Below are 16,220 nucleotides of genomic sequence, written 5' to 3'. Positions count from 1 at the left end.
CAGTGATGGGGGAAGGGAAGGGAAGGCCCTGAGGGGTGAGGGCCACTCCTGACTGCCGGGGGCGGGGCATGAGGTTGCTCTCGGAGATCCCCGCCCTCCGGTTTCCTCCGGGGTCAGTCCGGCTCCTTATCAGTCTCAGCCAGGCAGCCAGGCCCTTATCTGCACTGGCCCAGCATCCTCCAGCCACTGCACCAGGGGTGAGAGGGAGGAAACCGGGCTGCCGGGGGCGGGGAGAGGGCAGGCCAGCCCGGAGCCGCTCACTTTCTCTCGAGGGACCCAGGCCCCTGCCCTGAGGCCCTTGGGAGCCTAAGAAGAGGTGAAGCCCAGACAGGGAGGCCAGCTGCCAGGGGCACAGAGTGAAGAGACTGGACGGAGCAAAGCCACGGAGCCTGGCCTGGAGCTGGAACCACATCTTGGCTCTGACCGACAGAGCCAGGGCACTCAGCAGGCAGCAGGACCAGCACAGGGGTAAGAGGGGAGCCGCATGAAGGTGGAGGATCCCCAATTCGCCTGCATTCATTCATTCATTCCTGCCTTCATTCATTCATCTATAAGAATTCACTGAGAGGCCAGGTCAGCTTCCCCAGAGACCTGCTAGGGAAGACAGGGAAGAGGGACTAGGTGTCCCCGATATTGCTGGGACACTCTAGGCCACGGGGCCAAGAGTGAACAGGGACATCTAAGCAGGGTGCAAAGGGGTGGATGCTGATGGGGCATGGGTTGGGGGGGGGTCACCAGGGCCAGGAGGATTGAGGCATGACTATTGTGTACTGAGCATGGGGTCACAGGGTTAGTGAGGTGGACACTTTCAGTGGGAGTGGTGATCATTGGAGTGATTATGGAGGTTGTTCCGGGTCTGACAGGGAGGCAATGGGAAAAGCCTCAGGGTCCTAGCTGAGGGCCATATGGTCCACCTGGGAAAGAAGGGAGTGGTCTGTGAAGGCCAGAGTCAATTATAGAGGGATCCCAAGGTCACACGGTGTCAATGAAGGTTGTCAGGATCAGATCTGAGGGTTACAAGGTCACCTTGGGAGCCTCAGGATCTGGCATGGGTTCCCTGCCTTGCCCCTCCCTACAGGCTCCAGGTGAGGGGATTCTGGAAGAAGAGAATTTGCGCAGGGGCTGGGCAGCTGAGTTCTTCACGGGTCACAAAGAGCTCAGAGACGGCACTGCTGGGCTCATTGCTGCACAGAATCTCATTGGGCACCTCCTGCCCTTGTATCAGACCCTCCTCCCATATTGTGGCAGTTTCTGGGCCTACGCTTCTACCTGCCTTTGCCCACTGAACTGTCACCTCACCACTATCCCTTCCATTGGAGGGCTCTGCTGGACTAAGGGAGTGTGTGGCATCTGATCCTCCTCCCCACTGGCTTCCTTCCCTTCCACAGGTGAGCACCCCCTTGGGGTCCATGTGCCCGCCCCAGGCCCAGGCAGAGGTGGGCCCCACCATGACTGAGAAGGCTGAGATGGTGTGTGGCCCCAGCCCAGCGCCTGCTTCTCCCCCAAAGCCTGCCTCCCCTGGGCCCCTGAAGGTGGAGGAGTTGGGCCATGGAGTTGCCTCATCCCCCAGGCTGCCCCCTGGCGTCCCGGTGATCAGTCTGGGCCACACCAGGCCCCCAGGGACAGCCATGGCCACCACGGAGCTAAGTGCCCTGCGGCCCCCGCTGCTACAACTCTCCACCCTGGGAAGCACCACAACCCCTCTGGCCCTGCATTACCATCCTCACCCCTTCCTCAACAGGTCAGTGGGGGGCTGGGGCCTGGAGGCAATCCAGGGCCAGGGTCCTTGCCCACAAGGCATTAGTGACCCATGAACCATTACAGCTTCTACATTGGGCCGGCAGGACCTTTCGGTATCTTCCCTAGCAGCCGGCTGAAGCGGAGACCAAGTCACTGTGAGCTGGAACTGACCGAGGGTGAGTGTGGGTTTGTGTCGGCGTGGGGCCCATGTCTGTTCCACACCTTTCCACAAAGAGAGGTGTGCGCACACACACACACACACACACACACACACTCACACACACACAGGACAGCCCACACAGGCTCAGTACTCATGTTACACCCATGCACAAAACCAGTCCCATGGCCAGTCCCACACAACCACAGTCACCCAACAAGCCATAAAGAGTCTTGGCAAACAGCATGGCACAGGGGCCACAAAATGACAGCTCCACTCGAATGCACAGCCACCCAGGAAGCAGCTACACAACAATCACTATGCAAGAGACACCCACGGGACCACAACCACACAGGAGACAGCCACACAACCACAGCCACTTAGGATCATGGCCACACAAGAGTCAGCCACACAACCACAGCCATGCATGACCCAGCCACATGGCAACAATCACACACAACCACAGCCTTTTAGACAGACCATGAGTCACACAGCCACCTGCCACACGGACAGGACCACAATCACAATAAGAGTATCTCTCAGACCCACGAACTCCATTCCCACCCCCGGCCCACAAACAGGGGCACACCCAGAATGAGAACTACAGGGACGGCTTCCTAGACTGGCAGCCACAAGGAAACATTTCCCTGGGGAACCTCAGCCAGTGACATAAAGATGCAGACAGTCAGAGGTACAGAGGTCCCAGCTGTCTGCATTCTGAACCTGTCCTTGTCTAGGTGGCTCAGGATGAGGGGCGCCCAGGGTTGTTAACTGGCAGGGGAACCACACACAGATCCTATACATGGATCCTTTGGGTGGAGAAAGCCCCAGCTCACCGCCTGTGTGAAGTTCCCACCAGGGTGCTGGGTGCCTGAAGCGACGGCATGAGGGGGAGCCCCCTTGGCGACAACCCCGTCCCTGCTGTCCACAGGGCACCAGCCCCAGAAGGTGGCCCGGCGTGTGTTCACCAACAGCCGTGAGCGCTGGCGGCAGCAGAACGTGAACGGCGCCTTCGCCGAGCTCAGGAAACTGCTGCCCACGCACCCGCCGGACCGGAAGCTGAGCAAGAACGAGGTGCTCCGCCTCGCCATGAAGTACATCGGTTTCCTGGTGCGGCTGCTGCGAGACCAGGCGGCTGCTCTGGCCGCAGGCTCCACCCCTCCCGGGCCCCGCAAACGGCCGGCACACCAAGGCCTGGACGAGGGTGCCCGCCGCGGGCCGTGTCGCCGGGCAGAGGTGGTGGTGCGCCCTCAGCCAGCGCCCCAGTCTAGCCCCGATAGCAGCCCCGGTGGGGCTGCCCGGCCCATCAAGACGGAACAAGCGGCTATGAGCCCGGAGGTGCGGTGACCTCTGAGGTGTTGCCTCTGAGCCGAGGGGCACTGGGAACTCAGCGCAGGGCCATCGAGGAAGGGGCGGACCACGCACTGGGCCTGCTCTGGAGCGAAGTCCCCCGAAGAGGGACCAGTCAAGACGTCCCCTTGAGGGGAAAGGGCCAGGGGTCTGTCGCCCCCTGGGGCCCTGCAGACCTTTTTGTCACCTAACGCCCACTGCAAGTGGCCTTGCCCGCGTCCCCCTCCCGGAGGCGAGGTCCAGGAACCAACATGGCAGAGAGGTCATCGGACCCAAGTGGTGCCTCTTTTTTGCGGGCTGGGGCGGAGGTCACCGAGAGGTGGGGAGGGGCCCGGGAGCCTTCCCCTTCTCGCTAGCAGACTCAGGAATATACGCACCTCGACGGCGTCAGCAGCGCTCTTGGCGCGTGAAAAGAGGCACAGAGTCCGCGTGGGGCCCTATCCCACCTAGCCCGACCCGGCCCCGCACGATCGCGTTAGCGAAGGCTCAGGCGCTCTTGCTTTTGTTTTTCTTTATTTCTTTATTTCACATACACATTAGCCATTCAATGGAGAAGCCGGAGAGTCAGGCAAAGATGGTATAACAGAAGCGCAGTGACGGGGGCGGGGTTAGGGCGGGGCGGAGAGGGGACAGACGGGCTGGCTGCCTACTTGCATTCCGCTAGGACACTGAAAACCCAGAAAACAAAACAGACAGTAAACTACCCTTGTTTCTTATGTATCTCAGTGCAGAGACGGGGGTGGAGGGCAGAGAGAGGGGGAGACCAGGCTGAAGGAGGAAGGGGGGGACAGGGGGCGCTAAGGGGAAGCACACCAAATCCATTAGTACTATATATAGAGATACTCGTATATACTGCGTTTCTTAGCCTAAGAAGAAACTTGTTTGACGGGACGGGCGGCCTTTGCGGTCCGCGATGCTGGTGCTGGTCGGGCGCACGGATCTCCCGGGAGGGGCCGAAACGGGGCTGGCCCAGGCTGGCTTGCGGGGGGAGGGGGGGCGCCCCGAGGGTGGGTAGGTGGGGGGAGCAGAGGTGGGGCTGGGGTGCCCCTCGGGCTCTCGATTGGGGGACGAAAGTTATCGTGACTTTATTGCTCCTTTATTTTCTTTCGTGTGTGTGTGTGTGTGTGTGTGTGTGTATCCGTTCAGCACGGTCGGGGTGGGGAAGTGGTGGGTCGTCTGAGCCACCCGACCCCTCTGGGACCCAGAGCGCGGCGTCCGCTCCGCCAGCACGGGGGTGAGAAGAAGGCACTAGGTCGGCCGGCCAGCGCGGGGGTGGGTGTATAAGGCAGTCAGTCGACAGGGCTGGTTTCCGGGTGGGGTGGGCTGTGTGCGGGCCGTGTGCGTGCGTGCGGGCGGGCGCGGGCCTGGGCGAAATCGACCTGTCAGCTTGGCTGGTCCTGTCCTGGAGCTTCGAGCCTTTCCCGTGCTCCCCGGAGGGTAACGGGGGTGGGGATAGGGTGGGAGGAGTGATGTTGAGTCGGGGGCGCCGGGGAAGGCGGGGGAGGAAACTACCAACTTGCTGAGCGCGCTCCTGATAATGCTGGTGTGGGTCAAGTTGGCGTCTGGCTCAAAGAAGGGCGCTCGAAGCGGAGAGGGAGGGGAGGGAGGGGACATTTGTTCGTTGGCATTGACCTCTGCGGGGGAGGGGCTGGGGACCCCCGCTGCTCCCCCGTGCCCGGAAGGGGATGGGGCGAGGAGGGGGCGCCGGGCCCCGGGGATGGGGCGCCCGAGGAGACCCGCGGCCAGAGCAGCCCCGCCGCCGGGCGCACGCCGCTGTCCCGTTCCGTTAAACTCAACAAAGAAGGGATATGCGTGTTCCTAACAAGTGCAGGATATTTAATTGATTCATAAACTTATGTATAATAGTTTGTGGGTTTTTTAAAACGTACTTTATAATGTAAGAAGCACCAGGGTTTTTATGTTGAATTATCTTAAAAATAATTTTCTCTCGTCCTTTTCCTTTTTGATTTTGTGTTGATTTTTTTAAATGTCGAGGTGTTTTTATTTTTTTAACTCTAAAATGTGAACGTTTCCTTCAGCCCTCCCACCGAAACCGAGAACGAACGACGAAACAAATAAAAACCCCAGATCATCCTTGTCAACGCAGGAAAACGACTTAAAAAAAAAAACAACTGAAAACGAACAAAAAAAAAAAAAAAAAAAAAAAGGAAAAAACACTCAGCTTTCGTTATCCCCGCGAAGGGCGGGGCAGGCCCGGTTCTTTTAGCGTCCCCAGAGCCGCGAGGACATTACAACAAAAATAGAATTTTTTCTTAACAATCTCTTAACATACAAAGATAGGAAAACTCTCTGATGCATTGCACTTGGTTCAATGAAAAAAAAAGTTCATTTCCCCCATATATATTTTTGTGTTTTTTTTTTTCTCTTCTAACACGTCCCCACATCTCCTGTCGCCCTCGTCGCCACTCGCCTGCCCCTCACAACGACTCATGGGAACGGAGCGGCCCCCACCCCCCTGTCCGCCGGGGCAGCCCCGCCGGCGCGCTCCGTCCCGGCCCAGCTGGCCTGCAGCTTCCGACCTCGCCGGGGCGGGCGCCCCGCAGACCCCGGCTCCCGCGGGCCCGCACGCCCGCAGCCCCGATTGTCTTCGAGGGAAGGGGCAAATGTGGCCGGGCGGGGGGGGGGGGTCCCTTCCACTCCCCTCTCAGCTCTGACCCTGTTTAGCCAACCAAACTGAAAAATCATTGCACTTTGACCGCGCGTCACGCCCGGCCCACCCGGCCCCCCACCCCCCACCCTACTCCCTACACCCTCCAGGCTCCCGCAGGATCCACAGCCCCCGCTTCTCAGTCCCGGTCCTCCCTGAGGGCTGCACACGGATGGGGAGAGGGCGTTTGCTCAACTTCCAACAAAAGCCACCCTTGGGGCCAGCCACCTTGTGGCTTCCAGCTGGGGAGGAGACCCCACCCGCTGGCCCCCTCTGCCCCAGGTGAGGGTCCTTCTCCCCTCCCCAGCCAGCTCCCTCGCCTGCTTCCTTCCCCAGGCCTACTCTGCCCACAGCCTCACACACTAGATTCACAATAAATAAAGCCCATAACCCACCCCTGCGGTGCAATGTTGGGTTGATTGACTTTCGGAGGATCCTGACCTGTGTTTTGTGTTTTCATACGGTTAAGAAAGAGAGAGAAAGAGAGGCACAAGGACTTAGAAGGGGGCCAAGGAGGGGGAGATGCAGGGAGGAAGGAGTAAGGCACAGAAAGACAAGCCAGAGGGGCCAAGTCACACCCTGGAGCCGGGCTGGGCGTGCTCGTGCTCCCTCCCTCCCAGGGGGGGGCTTCTGAAGACCCTCTGGAGAGACCCCCAAACCTTCCCTTGGGGGAAGTGGGGGCTACAGTGGGGGGAGCTACTTCCTGTGGTGTGTTACCAAATTGTTCCCAAGTTGCTCAAATGGAGGAGTTCTTAATTGCAACAGCAAAAGACCCGAACAATGAATGCCCCACCCCGAAATAAAGAGTAAAGACATTACAGCTGAAATCCAGAGAGAAGTGGCCATGGGGGCGATATGGTGGGAAAAGTTGGGGAGGGGGACAGAGAAAGCTTCAAAACACTTTTGAAAAAGGACGACACCCAACACCCTCCAAAGGAACTGAAAGTGGGCGAGCAGGACGCCTACCTAGCGCAGGTGGCGGCTTAGCAGAGGGCAGCGGCGGCTGCCTGATCTTCTCGCTCAGATCCAGGGTCCCCTTTCTGCTCCACTCTCCGGGCCCGGCCACAGCAGGGCTGTCTGCATGAGGGGCAGGGGCAGGGACCAATGGGGTGTCGAGAGGGCACCTGCATGCGGGCTGGGGTGTGGGGTGACCTGGGACTCATCTCCCCTCACTTGGGCCACAGCGGGAGAGTGACCGCCCCAGCCTGCCAGCAGAGAGAGAAGAGGGGGCCTGTCCCAGGCTGCGACGGGACCTTCGAGAGCATTCTGACTTTTTTCTATGGACTGTACAGAGGGGTCTGGGGCTCAGGGAACTACCCCCGTGGCTCAGGGTGGGGTGGCAGAACACCCTCCATTATGGGAGGACGAAACTAGCTCCAGGGGACGCCCCCTGTCCACCCAGGGGTCTTCTAGCCCAAGGGTGGGGCAGGGGAGTGCGGAGGTCACGCTGCCACGCCCAGTCCGGAGCAGCTAGGGGAAGAAGCCAGAGGCAAAGGTGGTCTGGGAGGGCTGGGGCGGGGTCTGGAGGGGAGGACCCTCTGGATCTGCACCCCTCATCTTTACAAGCTGGTCCTCTGAGCTCCCTAGTGAAGCTCCGGCCCCAGTCGAGGGTGGGATTCCCCCAGGAAGGACGAGGATGGGGTACAGGCCCCTTCGGAACGGTGCTGGTTGCTTTGTTTGGGGATTTCCTTCCTTCCCCAGAAGGCCAGGATGGGATGGGGAAGAAGGCAGTTCTGCTGCATCTTTTCTTTCTTTCTGTCCTCTGCTTGGCAGAGTCCGTTTTGCATGTTTCTTTCTGCTTGGCTGCTGGTGCACAGCTCCGCTGAGACCTCTTCCGAGGGCTCTCTGAGAACTGGGCTGCTTCGGGGGGCCTGCAGGGGTCCCTGGGCTGGAGGAGAGAAGGGCTGAGTGGCTGACGACGTCTAATTTTTGCTTTTCGGTGGGACTGGGCTGGGCTGGGGGATTATTTTCCACGTCTCAAAATTTCTTCTCCCCCCGTTTGAGGAACCTCTTCTTTTCATTTTGTCATTTCTTTTGTCGATCTTATCAGAGGAACCAGGACTGAAGCGGGACAAAAAAGAGGCAGTATTGAGAACAGCAGGGTCAGGTCCCTGCTCACTCCCACCTGGCCCTGTTACTGTAGGTGGTGCCCAAGGCCCCTGGAAGGTTTAGCTCCAGTGGAGGAAGGGACACCAACATACCATGCAGAAGTACGTCCCCATTCTATTGGTCCCTCCTGTGGGAACCCTGCCCCCCCAAAATACCCTGCCCCCCAGTGCTAGAGTCCAGCTGGCCTTCCCTTGGGCGCTGTGCCCAGCGGGTGGGACCCCTGTGGCTGGCGCTGGCACAGGCACAGACCTGCGATCTGGCCATGTTTCCAATTGTTTAGGTTTTTGTGTGGGTCCTGGAAGATGGGGTGGATGCCAGGCTGGAGCTTTTGTCCCCAGCAGTGTTTTCGGAGTGGGGTGGGGGTGGCCTAGCTTCTCGCTGAGTTTTCTTTCTGTCTCTTTGGATTAAAAGCAGAAATTCCCATCTGTACACCCCAGCCAAGGTCCCACAGGCTGAATGGCTGGGGAGAGGGGGACACCACATGGCTTCAGTCTCCAGCAGTGCTAGGCCTGTGGGAGGGGCCTGTAGACACCCACTCCTTTGATCCTCTGCCCTCACTCAGGGCAACAGCACTGGGGAAGGACCTGGAGGCTTCCTGGGGCAGGTGTCACTTCCCTTAGGATGCCAGCAGGGGGCGCCGCCTTCCCACAAACAGGCTTTGGTGGCCACTCAGCACAAAACATACCTAGGATGGACACCCACCGCAACAGTGGAATGCCTGGGAATCTCCTTTACCAAAGGCTCTGGCCCCACCTCGTGGCCAACGGCTGGGGGTGGGGGTGGGGCCGTCCTCTTCCATGGTCTACAGTGCCTGACCTGGGTACACCTGGTGGTACCCTTGGGGCAAAATCCCTGAAATGCATCCCAAGCTCTGGGTCACACACTCGGATCTGCAGGGGCATGCAGCGCTAACCACAGAGCACACAGCAGGACCTGACCTATTCTACCCTCACTCCAATGCTGCACAGAAGCAGGTAAAGAGAGGGTGGCTGACCTGCCTGAGGCCGCACAGGCTGAGCCATGACGCAAAAACAGGAGGAAGTTCAGAGGAGATGCTCCTAACTGCTGCATGTGGTGCTCACAGGGTCTGCGGTGGCCAGAATGCCCACACCCTGCCTAGAGCCAGGGCTGCCACATCACAGTGAGGGCCTGGGGCGGTGGCTACATCAGCCACCTTTTCAAAAGAAACTAAAAGTCCAGATAGAATTTCATGTGAAAATTTCTGATATTTAAAACATTTGTTTGGGTCACACAGATTATGCCTGCAGGCCGGACCTGTCCCTCAGGCTCTGGTTTGGGACCGCAGGCTGTTGTCCACAGTGAGATGGAGACACAGAGTTTTACAGTTAGAAAAGGCCTCAAAAATCATCTAGAACTTTCTGCAACAATGGAAATGTTCTCTATTTGTGCTGTCAAGTGTAGTAGCCGCTAGCCACGCGTGGCTTCTAAGCACTTGAAATGTGGCTAGTGTGATGGAGGGACTAAATTTTTCTCATTATTTTATTTAAATTTAAACAGCCACATGTGGCCAGTGGCTACCCCATTGTATGGTGTAGATGGAGGGCATTTGGAAACATGGGAGTTTGGGGTCATCACAGTGATTGGGGTGCTGTTGGTGCTTACTGAGTGGGCAGAGATGCTAAATTTCCTGCCACGTGCAGAACGACACGCACAGAGACCTGCCCAGAGTCCAACCCCATCAATGGCCAAAGGGAGGCTCACAGGGGCCTGGCAAGGCGTGAGAGAAACCCGGGCCTGGGCATCCCCAGTGTGGAAGGGGAGGGTCAACAGCCAGCTCTTGGGCTTCTGGTCCTGGACAGCAGAAGTGGGGAGCTGTCTGGGTGAGCCCCCTACCCAGCCTTGGTGCTCTCTGGGACCCCATTCCCAAGGGGAGGCTACACTGGAACCTTACACTAGTGCCCTGGCTGTGAGCTTACCCCTCCCCCTCCCTGTGAGGGGAAAGGCGGCTTGGGGACACCCAGGACAGCGAGGACCTGCTTGGCCCCTCTGCCCTTGGCTGACCAAGCCAACGCCCTATGCTGGCCCCTTTGGGGTCTCCTGAGCTGTGTGGCAGGGGGACAACCACCAATGCTCCCTCAGAGGAGGAAGACTTCTGTTACAGGCCTGGAATTAGGGACAAAGGCGGCTCCAATGGGGTCCCCAGCACCTCCCCACGAGTCCCAGGAATGGGGGATCTGCTGCCAAGCTCGGGGTGGCTTTTCTGCTCACCCCTCCCTGCTTCCTGAGCCAGGTCCAAAATTGATTAAAACTAAGTAAAAAGCGCTGCCCAGGGAATGACAAAATTGCTAAAATTTTCTTTTCTTCCCTCATTCTATTGTTCTCTCTCCATCTGGTGCTCCAGAGATCAGCTAAAGTCACTGGTTACTGTGGAAACCACCCCCCACTGTACCCCTGGCGCCCGCCCTGCCCGCTGCAGCCGCTTGCCTGCCCCCAGGCCCAAGGGCTCCCGGCTAGGCTTGTCCAGCTCTGGTCCCCCACCACCCCTGGACACACCTGCCTGCTTCGGGCTCAGGGCCCAGGCCCCTTGTGGGAACAACAGGGAGAAAAAGTGTTTCCCAAACTTGCTTCAAACTCTGACTTGGCCCCAAAGTCCAAGCAAAGTGAGCAAAGAAAGTGCAGAAGGGCGAACATATGGAGGCAGAAACGGGGTGAGCAGGGAGCTCTCGTGGCCCTGGTCCCTAAGAGCAAGACGAAAGCAAGCAGGGGAACACAGAACTGCAGGCAGCAAGCCGGCAGCAGGAGGGAGGGAGGGTAGGAGCGATGGAGCCCTGCCGCCTGGTGCCAGCCCAGAGCTGGGAGGGGAGGCCTGCCCGAGGTCCCTTCCTCTGGCACCCCCTCCTGCTCTCTGCCAGCAGGGCTCTCTCGGGCTCCCTGGCACAGAACGGAGGGGGCTGGCTCCAGCCCCTGCTCGGAGCCATTGTTTTTCTTCTCAACACCCCCAAGTTCAAGTTCATCTGGGTGTTACATCATGTCTGGTTGCTCCTGGAAACCAGACGGGTCAGACGTGACTCTGGGGAAAGGGGGTGGGAAGCTGGAGGGGGCTGAAGTTCTCCTCCCCTCCCCTCCTTGCCACTTGGGAGCTCTGAAGTTTGAAGTTTGACAAAGTTTTTGCTTTTTTTTGAGGGAGGGAAAGGAAAAGGGAAAAAAAAAACCCTCAAACCACACATACAAAACTTCTATCCACCAACTTTCTCTGGACTCAGGCCTCAGAGCAAAGAAGAAGCAGGAGCTGAAAGAGGTGGCCCAGGGCTCCGGGCCCAGGCGGATTTCCTGGGACTAAGGAAGCCTCCAAGGCCCTGGGCTCACAGGACGGTGTTTTTGTAAAATGTGCAAAAAGAAGCCCCACACTATAAAAGCTGCCTCTACACTGTTCCTGAGGAGAGTCCTCCCTGTGCCCTAAGGGTCCTGGGCTCTGTAGGCTATTCCCAGCCTCTTGGGGACAGGCATAGGAAAGGGGGGAACATATGTGCGTGTGCAGATACCTATGCAATGCGGGGTCCAGGGGCATCCAGCAGGAGAGCTGGGGGGTGGTTGGGTATTTCATTGTGAGAACTGTGGGGCAGATGGGAGCAGGATTGCAGACTCCTGCAGTCTGGCTGCCATTCTAACAGGATTCACAGGGACTTGGAGGCGGGGCCTCCAGGGCGGCAATGGGCCTTGCCCTGCCCTTGGTGCCAGAATCTCCAGGCACGTGGCCCACCAGAGTGGCTTTGTCCCTCCTCCACCCCTCGCCCAGCCCACCCAAAGCCAGGAAAAAGGGGAGGACAGGGGCCAGGGCTTCCAGTGGAGGAGAGCAACGGGGCAGATGCTATCCTCCTTCTGATGAGGACTCTGGCGTCCATCTTTGCTTTCACTACGCCTAGCGCTCTAGCCTTGGGTCCTTGGTCACTTTCTCCAAGTCAGGGGTTGTCGGAGCTAATTATCCAATTAGCTGATTAGCCGGGGTTCCTGGGGACTGCCTGAGGAGGCAGGCTCAGCTGGCCTTGCAAAAGCCTGGGTCCTCTAGCCCTGCCCCAGCCCCTTCTCCGGGACTGGCCCTAAAGACCCTGGCCTCTTCCGTGATACCAAGATGCCCCCACCCTGGCCTGCTCCCCCTGTGCCCGCCTCCACACTCCTACCTGAGACTGCTGTGGGATGTTCAGAAAGTTGCCGTCCCGGGGTCCGATGCTGACAAACCGGTTGGCAGAGGAGGCGCCTGTCGTTGCGAATGCTGTGGGGAGCAGGGGAGAGAGGAAGAGACCCTGTGAGGCCTTGGGGCCCACCTGGGCACTGCCCTTTGGGGCTGCTGAGAGAGGGAGAGACCGGGTTAGACCATGCTGCCCAGCCTTAGGCTGGTGGCGGGAAGGACAGGCCAGAGGGGCCCCCTCATCCTCTCACTGACCTGGAGCACAGTGTCCCCCAACCCTGGCACTCCGCCTCAGCCAGGCGTCTTCTTTCCTGCCCAGGGATGAGGGAGGGGCCCTGACGGCTTCAGCTGAGGTCCCATAGACCCAGTGCTGTCCCCTAACCAGGCACTGGGCAGGGCCAGAGATAACCCTCCTCCTGAAGGAGGAGGGTTAACCCACCCCAAAGGGGTGCCCTTGCTTTCCCACTGGCCCTCTTGGAGAAGAAGGAGCTTGGGGGAGTGGGAGTCTGGCGGACTGGCCCCACCCTGCTTGGGGAAGGCCATCTCAGCCAGGCCACCTCTCCAACAGGGGCAGTTAGTTGGGTGCTGTACCACTTACCATCCTGGGCAGTACCAAGGATTGGACTGGTGGCTCAGGGAACTTGAAGGGGCCCAAGGGAGGTCTAGCCTGGGTGGGATGGGGTCAGAAAGGGGCCTAGGAGCTGGCTGCCAGCGCAGGCCCAGGGGTGGCAAAGCTCAGGCCTGGCAGGCATTCTCCTCCTCTGATGGATGAGTCAGTTCCTTTGGTCCTGTGGTCTCCGGAGCCCAAGATGGGCCAAGGCTCAAGAGGGGGAGGAGGCTGGAGAGCCTGGCAGAATCCCCAGGCTTGGGTGCCCAGGGGCAGCTGTTCTGGGGCCTGAGGGAGCAAATGAGCCAAAGACCCCTGAGCTCTTCTCGGGAAGAGCTTGGGAAGCTCCTAGGGGAGAAAATGGGCCCTGCACCCCGAGTAGGGAGGACACCCCCAGAGAGGACAAGGAGGGCCAAAGGCTGCCTGGGAGCCCCCCCCCCATACCCCACCCTGAACCAGATATACCCCAGGGACCCCACGCTCATTAGATTGTATCCAAAAGTGCCTCCCAGGCAACCTGTAGCCTGGTCTCCCTCTCCCACCCTGCCCACCTCCAATGACCATGACCATGACTGGATGTCTTATGGCAGATGCAGATGGGAAGATGTCATGAAGAGGATGGAGAGGGGGAAAGAACTCAAACCATGAGAGAGAAGGCGAGACAGAGAGCGCAAGACGGAGAAAAGTGGTGAGATGGGCCACCCCTCCCACCACTGCCCTGGAAGTCCTGGCCTGCGGCCTGCCAGCCCCCAGAGTGCCCAAAGCGCTGCCCACGCCCTGCCCGCAGACGGCACGCCGCCCACCCTCCACCTTTCCTGTCCCTCACATCGTCGGGTCTACCTTGGGCCTCCCAAATCAGATTTTTCTCTTCCCTTGGACAAAAGTTGTCATTGGTTTAAAAAAAAGAAAAGAAAAGAAAAGAAAGAGAGAGAAAGAGATGAAGTAAGCCAAGGCCCAGAGTCCTCCCTTGTCCTTGGAACATCCAACCACGGGAAGGAATTGAGGGAGGGGAGAGGGATGGGAAGGGAAAAAAAAAAAAAAAAAAAGAGGAACAACGAGAAACCAAATGTGAGACTGAAGGGGTGGGGTCAGGGGCTGGCCTGCTGTACCTTTAGAGGCCTGAGGGCCCTGAATGGAGGGGTGGGGGGCACGGCAAAAAGGGGATGGTGGTGGCGTCGCCTTGTGGTCACATTTAATTTTCTTGGTGTGGGGGCACGACAAAACAAAAAAAAAAATCAAAAAACAAAACGAAAAACGAAAAAAACAGCAATCAGGCATGAAGATGGCATGGCTGCGCCTCCCTGTCCCCTCCCATCCCAGCCAGCACCTGGCCTGTGCCCCACTGTGCTCCCCCTCCCGCCCCCCCAGGGACCTGGGCCAGGGGCCCAGGCTGGGAGCAGCGGGCAGGCAGGGGGGGCTCGTGGGGTGCTGGCTGGTGCGACTGAGGCCTGGGTGGCCGTGGTAGGGGGGTTCAGCTCTGCTCTCATCCGGGTGGGAGGCTCCGTGGCGCTCTGGGTTGGGAGGGATTTGGTGGTGGTGGGCGGGGGTAGGGGGGCTTTTCTTTTTGCAGTAGAGACTGTTTAGATGGGCCGGGGACGCTGGGCGTTGTGGTTTCGGTTTCATCGTCCACTTACAAGGTGATGGAGGAGTCAAGGCGGCGCCGTCTGGGGCAGTGCTGGTGGATTTGGAATCAGGCATAGGAAGGGGCACAGGTCTGGCCACTGGAGGCGGCGGCGGTAGCAAAAATGACCCCGGGACTTTGCCCTGGCCGCTACCGTTGGGCTGCGAACAACATAAATAGAGTGACGCATGAAGGCACATCACACACAGACACACGCTCCCCTGCGCGGCCACGCCAGCTCGCTCCTGAGAGCCGGCACTCCCGGCGGAAGGTGCAGGACAAGGTCCTCTCCTCCAGGACACGGGGTGCGTGAGGGTGGGAGGCCTTGATTTGGTCTCTCAGGTGTTTCTCTCTCTTTTTTTTTTTTTGTGATCTTTTGAAGTTGTGGGAGGAGGAAGGGGGGTGTCCGACGGGTTGTTTGTTATTTCTTAGGGAATGTGTTTTAGGTACCAAAACGTGCCACCTAACCACAGAGCAGCTGCACTTAGAACTCTCATGCTCCTGAAGACATCTAAAGGCAGGAAAGATGTACCAGCTTGCCCTCTCCCTTCTCCCTTGTGTCCCCTGAAAACGCACACGTGCCCCACTCTGCGGGTCCGTGGGGTGGGGCCAGCTGACTCAACTGAAAACGGCAGGCTTGCCATCACCTGCCCTACATCAGGGCGGGGAGTGGGGGAGGGGGGACACACGCGCTGGGCACTAGGGGACTCTCCCTCAGCTCCAACAGCCTGAGGATGGTAGGGCACTGGCCTGTATGCTACAGAAGAGCCCAGGAGGATCGTCCATTGCTGCCACTCCAGTTCCCATGAGGTTCTTCAAGTGGATTTCCTTGTACAACTCTCTCAGAAGCCAGGGATGCCTGGTCACTAGATCCACTCCTTGTCCTTTATTTCCTCTTGTGCCCCAAATTCCAATTTCCTCCTCCAGTCCCTGTATGTGGCCTTGCGTGCCTCAGCCTTTGGGCTTCTGGTGCCACAGGTGCCACAGGGGGTATAAAGGTCCCCAGCCTCTTGCAGGCACAGCTTCCCTAGAGAGACCTCCCTGGAGTTCTGGGCACACTCCTCTCCTGCTCTGGGCAATATCCTCCAGGACCACCAACAGCCGGAGCTCTGGCTGCAGACTGGCTCCTATTCCATGGGGCAAAGCTCTGCCCTCCCAGCCAGCCAGGTGCGAGAACTTGGGAGGCTCCTGTTCTACTTCTGCTGGTAGGCAAGTCCTGTGGAGCCCCTCTTCATGTCTCCAGTCAGCCCACCTTTCTGTCATCACTGGTTTTGCATGGACTATGACAGTGAAACGCGCAAGGGGTCTCTTCTATGCCAACAGTGCTCATCAGCTCAGTGCCCTTGGCGCCCGGCTCTGTACCAGGTGCTTTACTCAGTTTTTGTTTGGGGGCACTGGCCATGTCTATAGACATTTTGGTTAGCACAACTTGTGGGGTGCTACTGGCATCTAGTGGGTGGAAGCAAGGGATGCTGCTTAACATCCTACAACACCCAGGACAAAAGCTCTTGGTCCAAATGTTATCAGCGTTGTGGCTGGAAACCCTGCTGCAAGGGCAATTCTATTCTCCCCCTTTCACAACCAGGGAAATTGAGGCTCTGAGCAGCAAAGTGGTTTATCCAAAGTCACCAGCTGGAACTGGCTAGGCCTGCCATTCACAGCCATGTCCTTCTGACTCCAGGGGTCCTATCAATTCTCTTCAGCAGGTTCATCAATCCTCTTCCCCAAATCCAAAGGTGCTCAGACTTCTCCCATCCCCTGAAACCTTCCACAGCTCTGACTGCATCTGATATAAAATACGATCTCCCGAGTTGGGCATCC

General features: G+C 58.6%; 2 protein-coding genes across 10 annotated transcripts in view; one reads left to right on the top strand and one right to left on the bottom strand.

Moving 5' to 3' along the window:
* Positions 1 to 85: 85 nt before the first annotated feature.
* LYL1 (LYL1 basic helix-loop-helix family member) lies at positions 86 to 3,518 on the top strand. Of its 2 annotated transcripts, none has more exons than XM_074338063.2 (4): positions 86 to 468; positions 1,320 to 1,741; positions 1,825 to 1,916; positions 2,829 to 3,518. In XM_074338063.2, the coding sequence occupies exons 2-4, from the start codon at positions 1,410 to 1,412 to the stop codon at positions 3,242 to 3,244; spliced, it is 840 nt and encodes a 279-aa protein (XP_074194164.1). In that variant the 5' UTR covers positions 86 to 468; positions 1,320 to 1,409; the 3' UTR covers positions 3,245 to 3,518. The 2 variants fall into 2 exon arrangements, with proteins under 2 accessions (XP_074194164.1, XP_019601781.2); XM_019746222.3 differs by having other exon boundaries at positions 89 to 468; positions 1,389 to 1,741.
* Positions 3,519 to 3,743: 225 nt separating this feature from the next.
* Positions 3,744 to 16,220, bottom strand: part of NFIX (nuclear factor I X) — a 94,989-nt gene continuing 82,512 nt past the window's right edge. For 4 of the 8 annotated variants that reach the window (XM_074338060.2, XM_019746212.3, XM_088792419.1 and 1 more), the window contains 3 exons: positions 14,413 to 14,560; positions 12,164 to 12,255; positions 3,744 to 7,976 (listed from right to left, as the gene is read on the bottom strand). In XM_074338060.2, the coding sequence (XP_074194161.1) occupies positions 7,962 to 7,976; positions 12,164 to 12,255; positions 14,413 to 14,560 (255 nt within the window). In that variant the 3' untranslated portion in view covers positions 3,744 to 7,961. The remainder of the gene's footprint in view (positions 7,977 to 12,163; positions 12,256 to 14,412; positions 14,561 to 16,220) is intronic. The other 4 variants (XM_074338062.2, XM_019746217.3, XM_074338061.2 and 1 more) reach the window with 1 other exon arrangement.

The sequence above is a fragment of the Rhinolophus sinicus genome, chromosome 15 (assembly GCF_057876585.1).
Source record: "Rhinolophus sinicus isolate RSI-liver-muscle chromosome 15, RSI-T2T, whole genome shotgun sequence".
NCBI lineage: Eukaryota > Metazoa > Chordata > Mammalia > Chiroptera > Rhinolophidae > Rhinolophus > Rhinolophus sinicus.
The sequence above is the reverse complement of the archived record's forward strand: the minus strand, read 5'-3'. Positions and strand labels throughout refer to the sequence as shown.

What these genes read in the sequence shown, in the direction of transcription:
- LYL1 (XM_074338063.2), top strand. Translation starts at nt 1,410, where the DNA reads ATGTGCCCGCCCCAGGCCCAGGCAGAGGTGGGCCCCACCATGACTGAG. An exon ending in CCTCACCCCTTCCTCAACAG is followed by an intron (nt 1,742 to 1,824) that starts GTCAGTGGGGGG and finishes GAACCATTACAG; the next exon opens with CTTCTACATTGGGCCGGCAG. An exon ending in TGAGCTGGAACTGACCGAGG is followed by an intron (nt 1,917 to 2,828) that starts GTGAGTGTGGGT and finishes TGCTGTCCACAG; the next exon opens with GGCACCAGCCCCAGAAGGTG.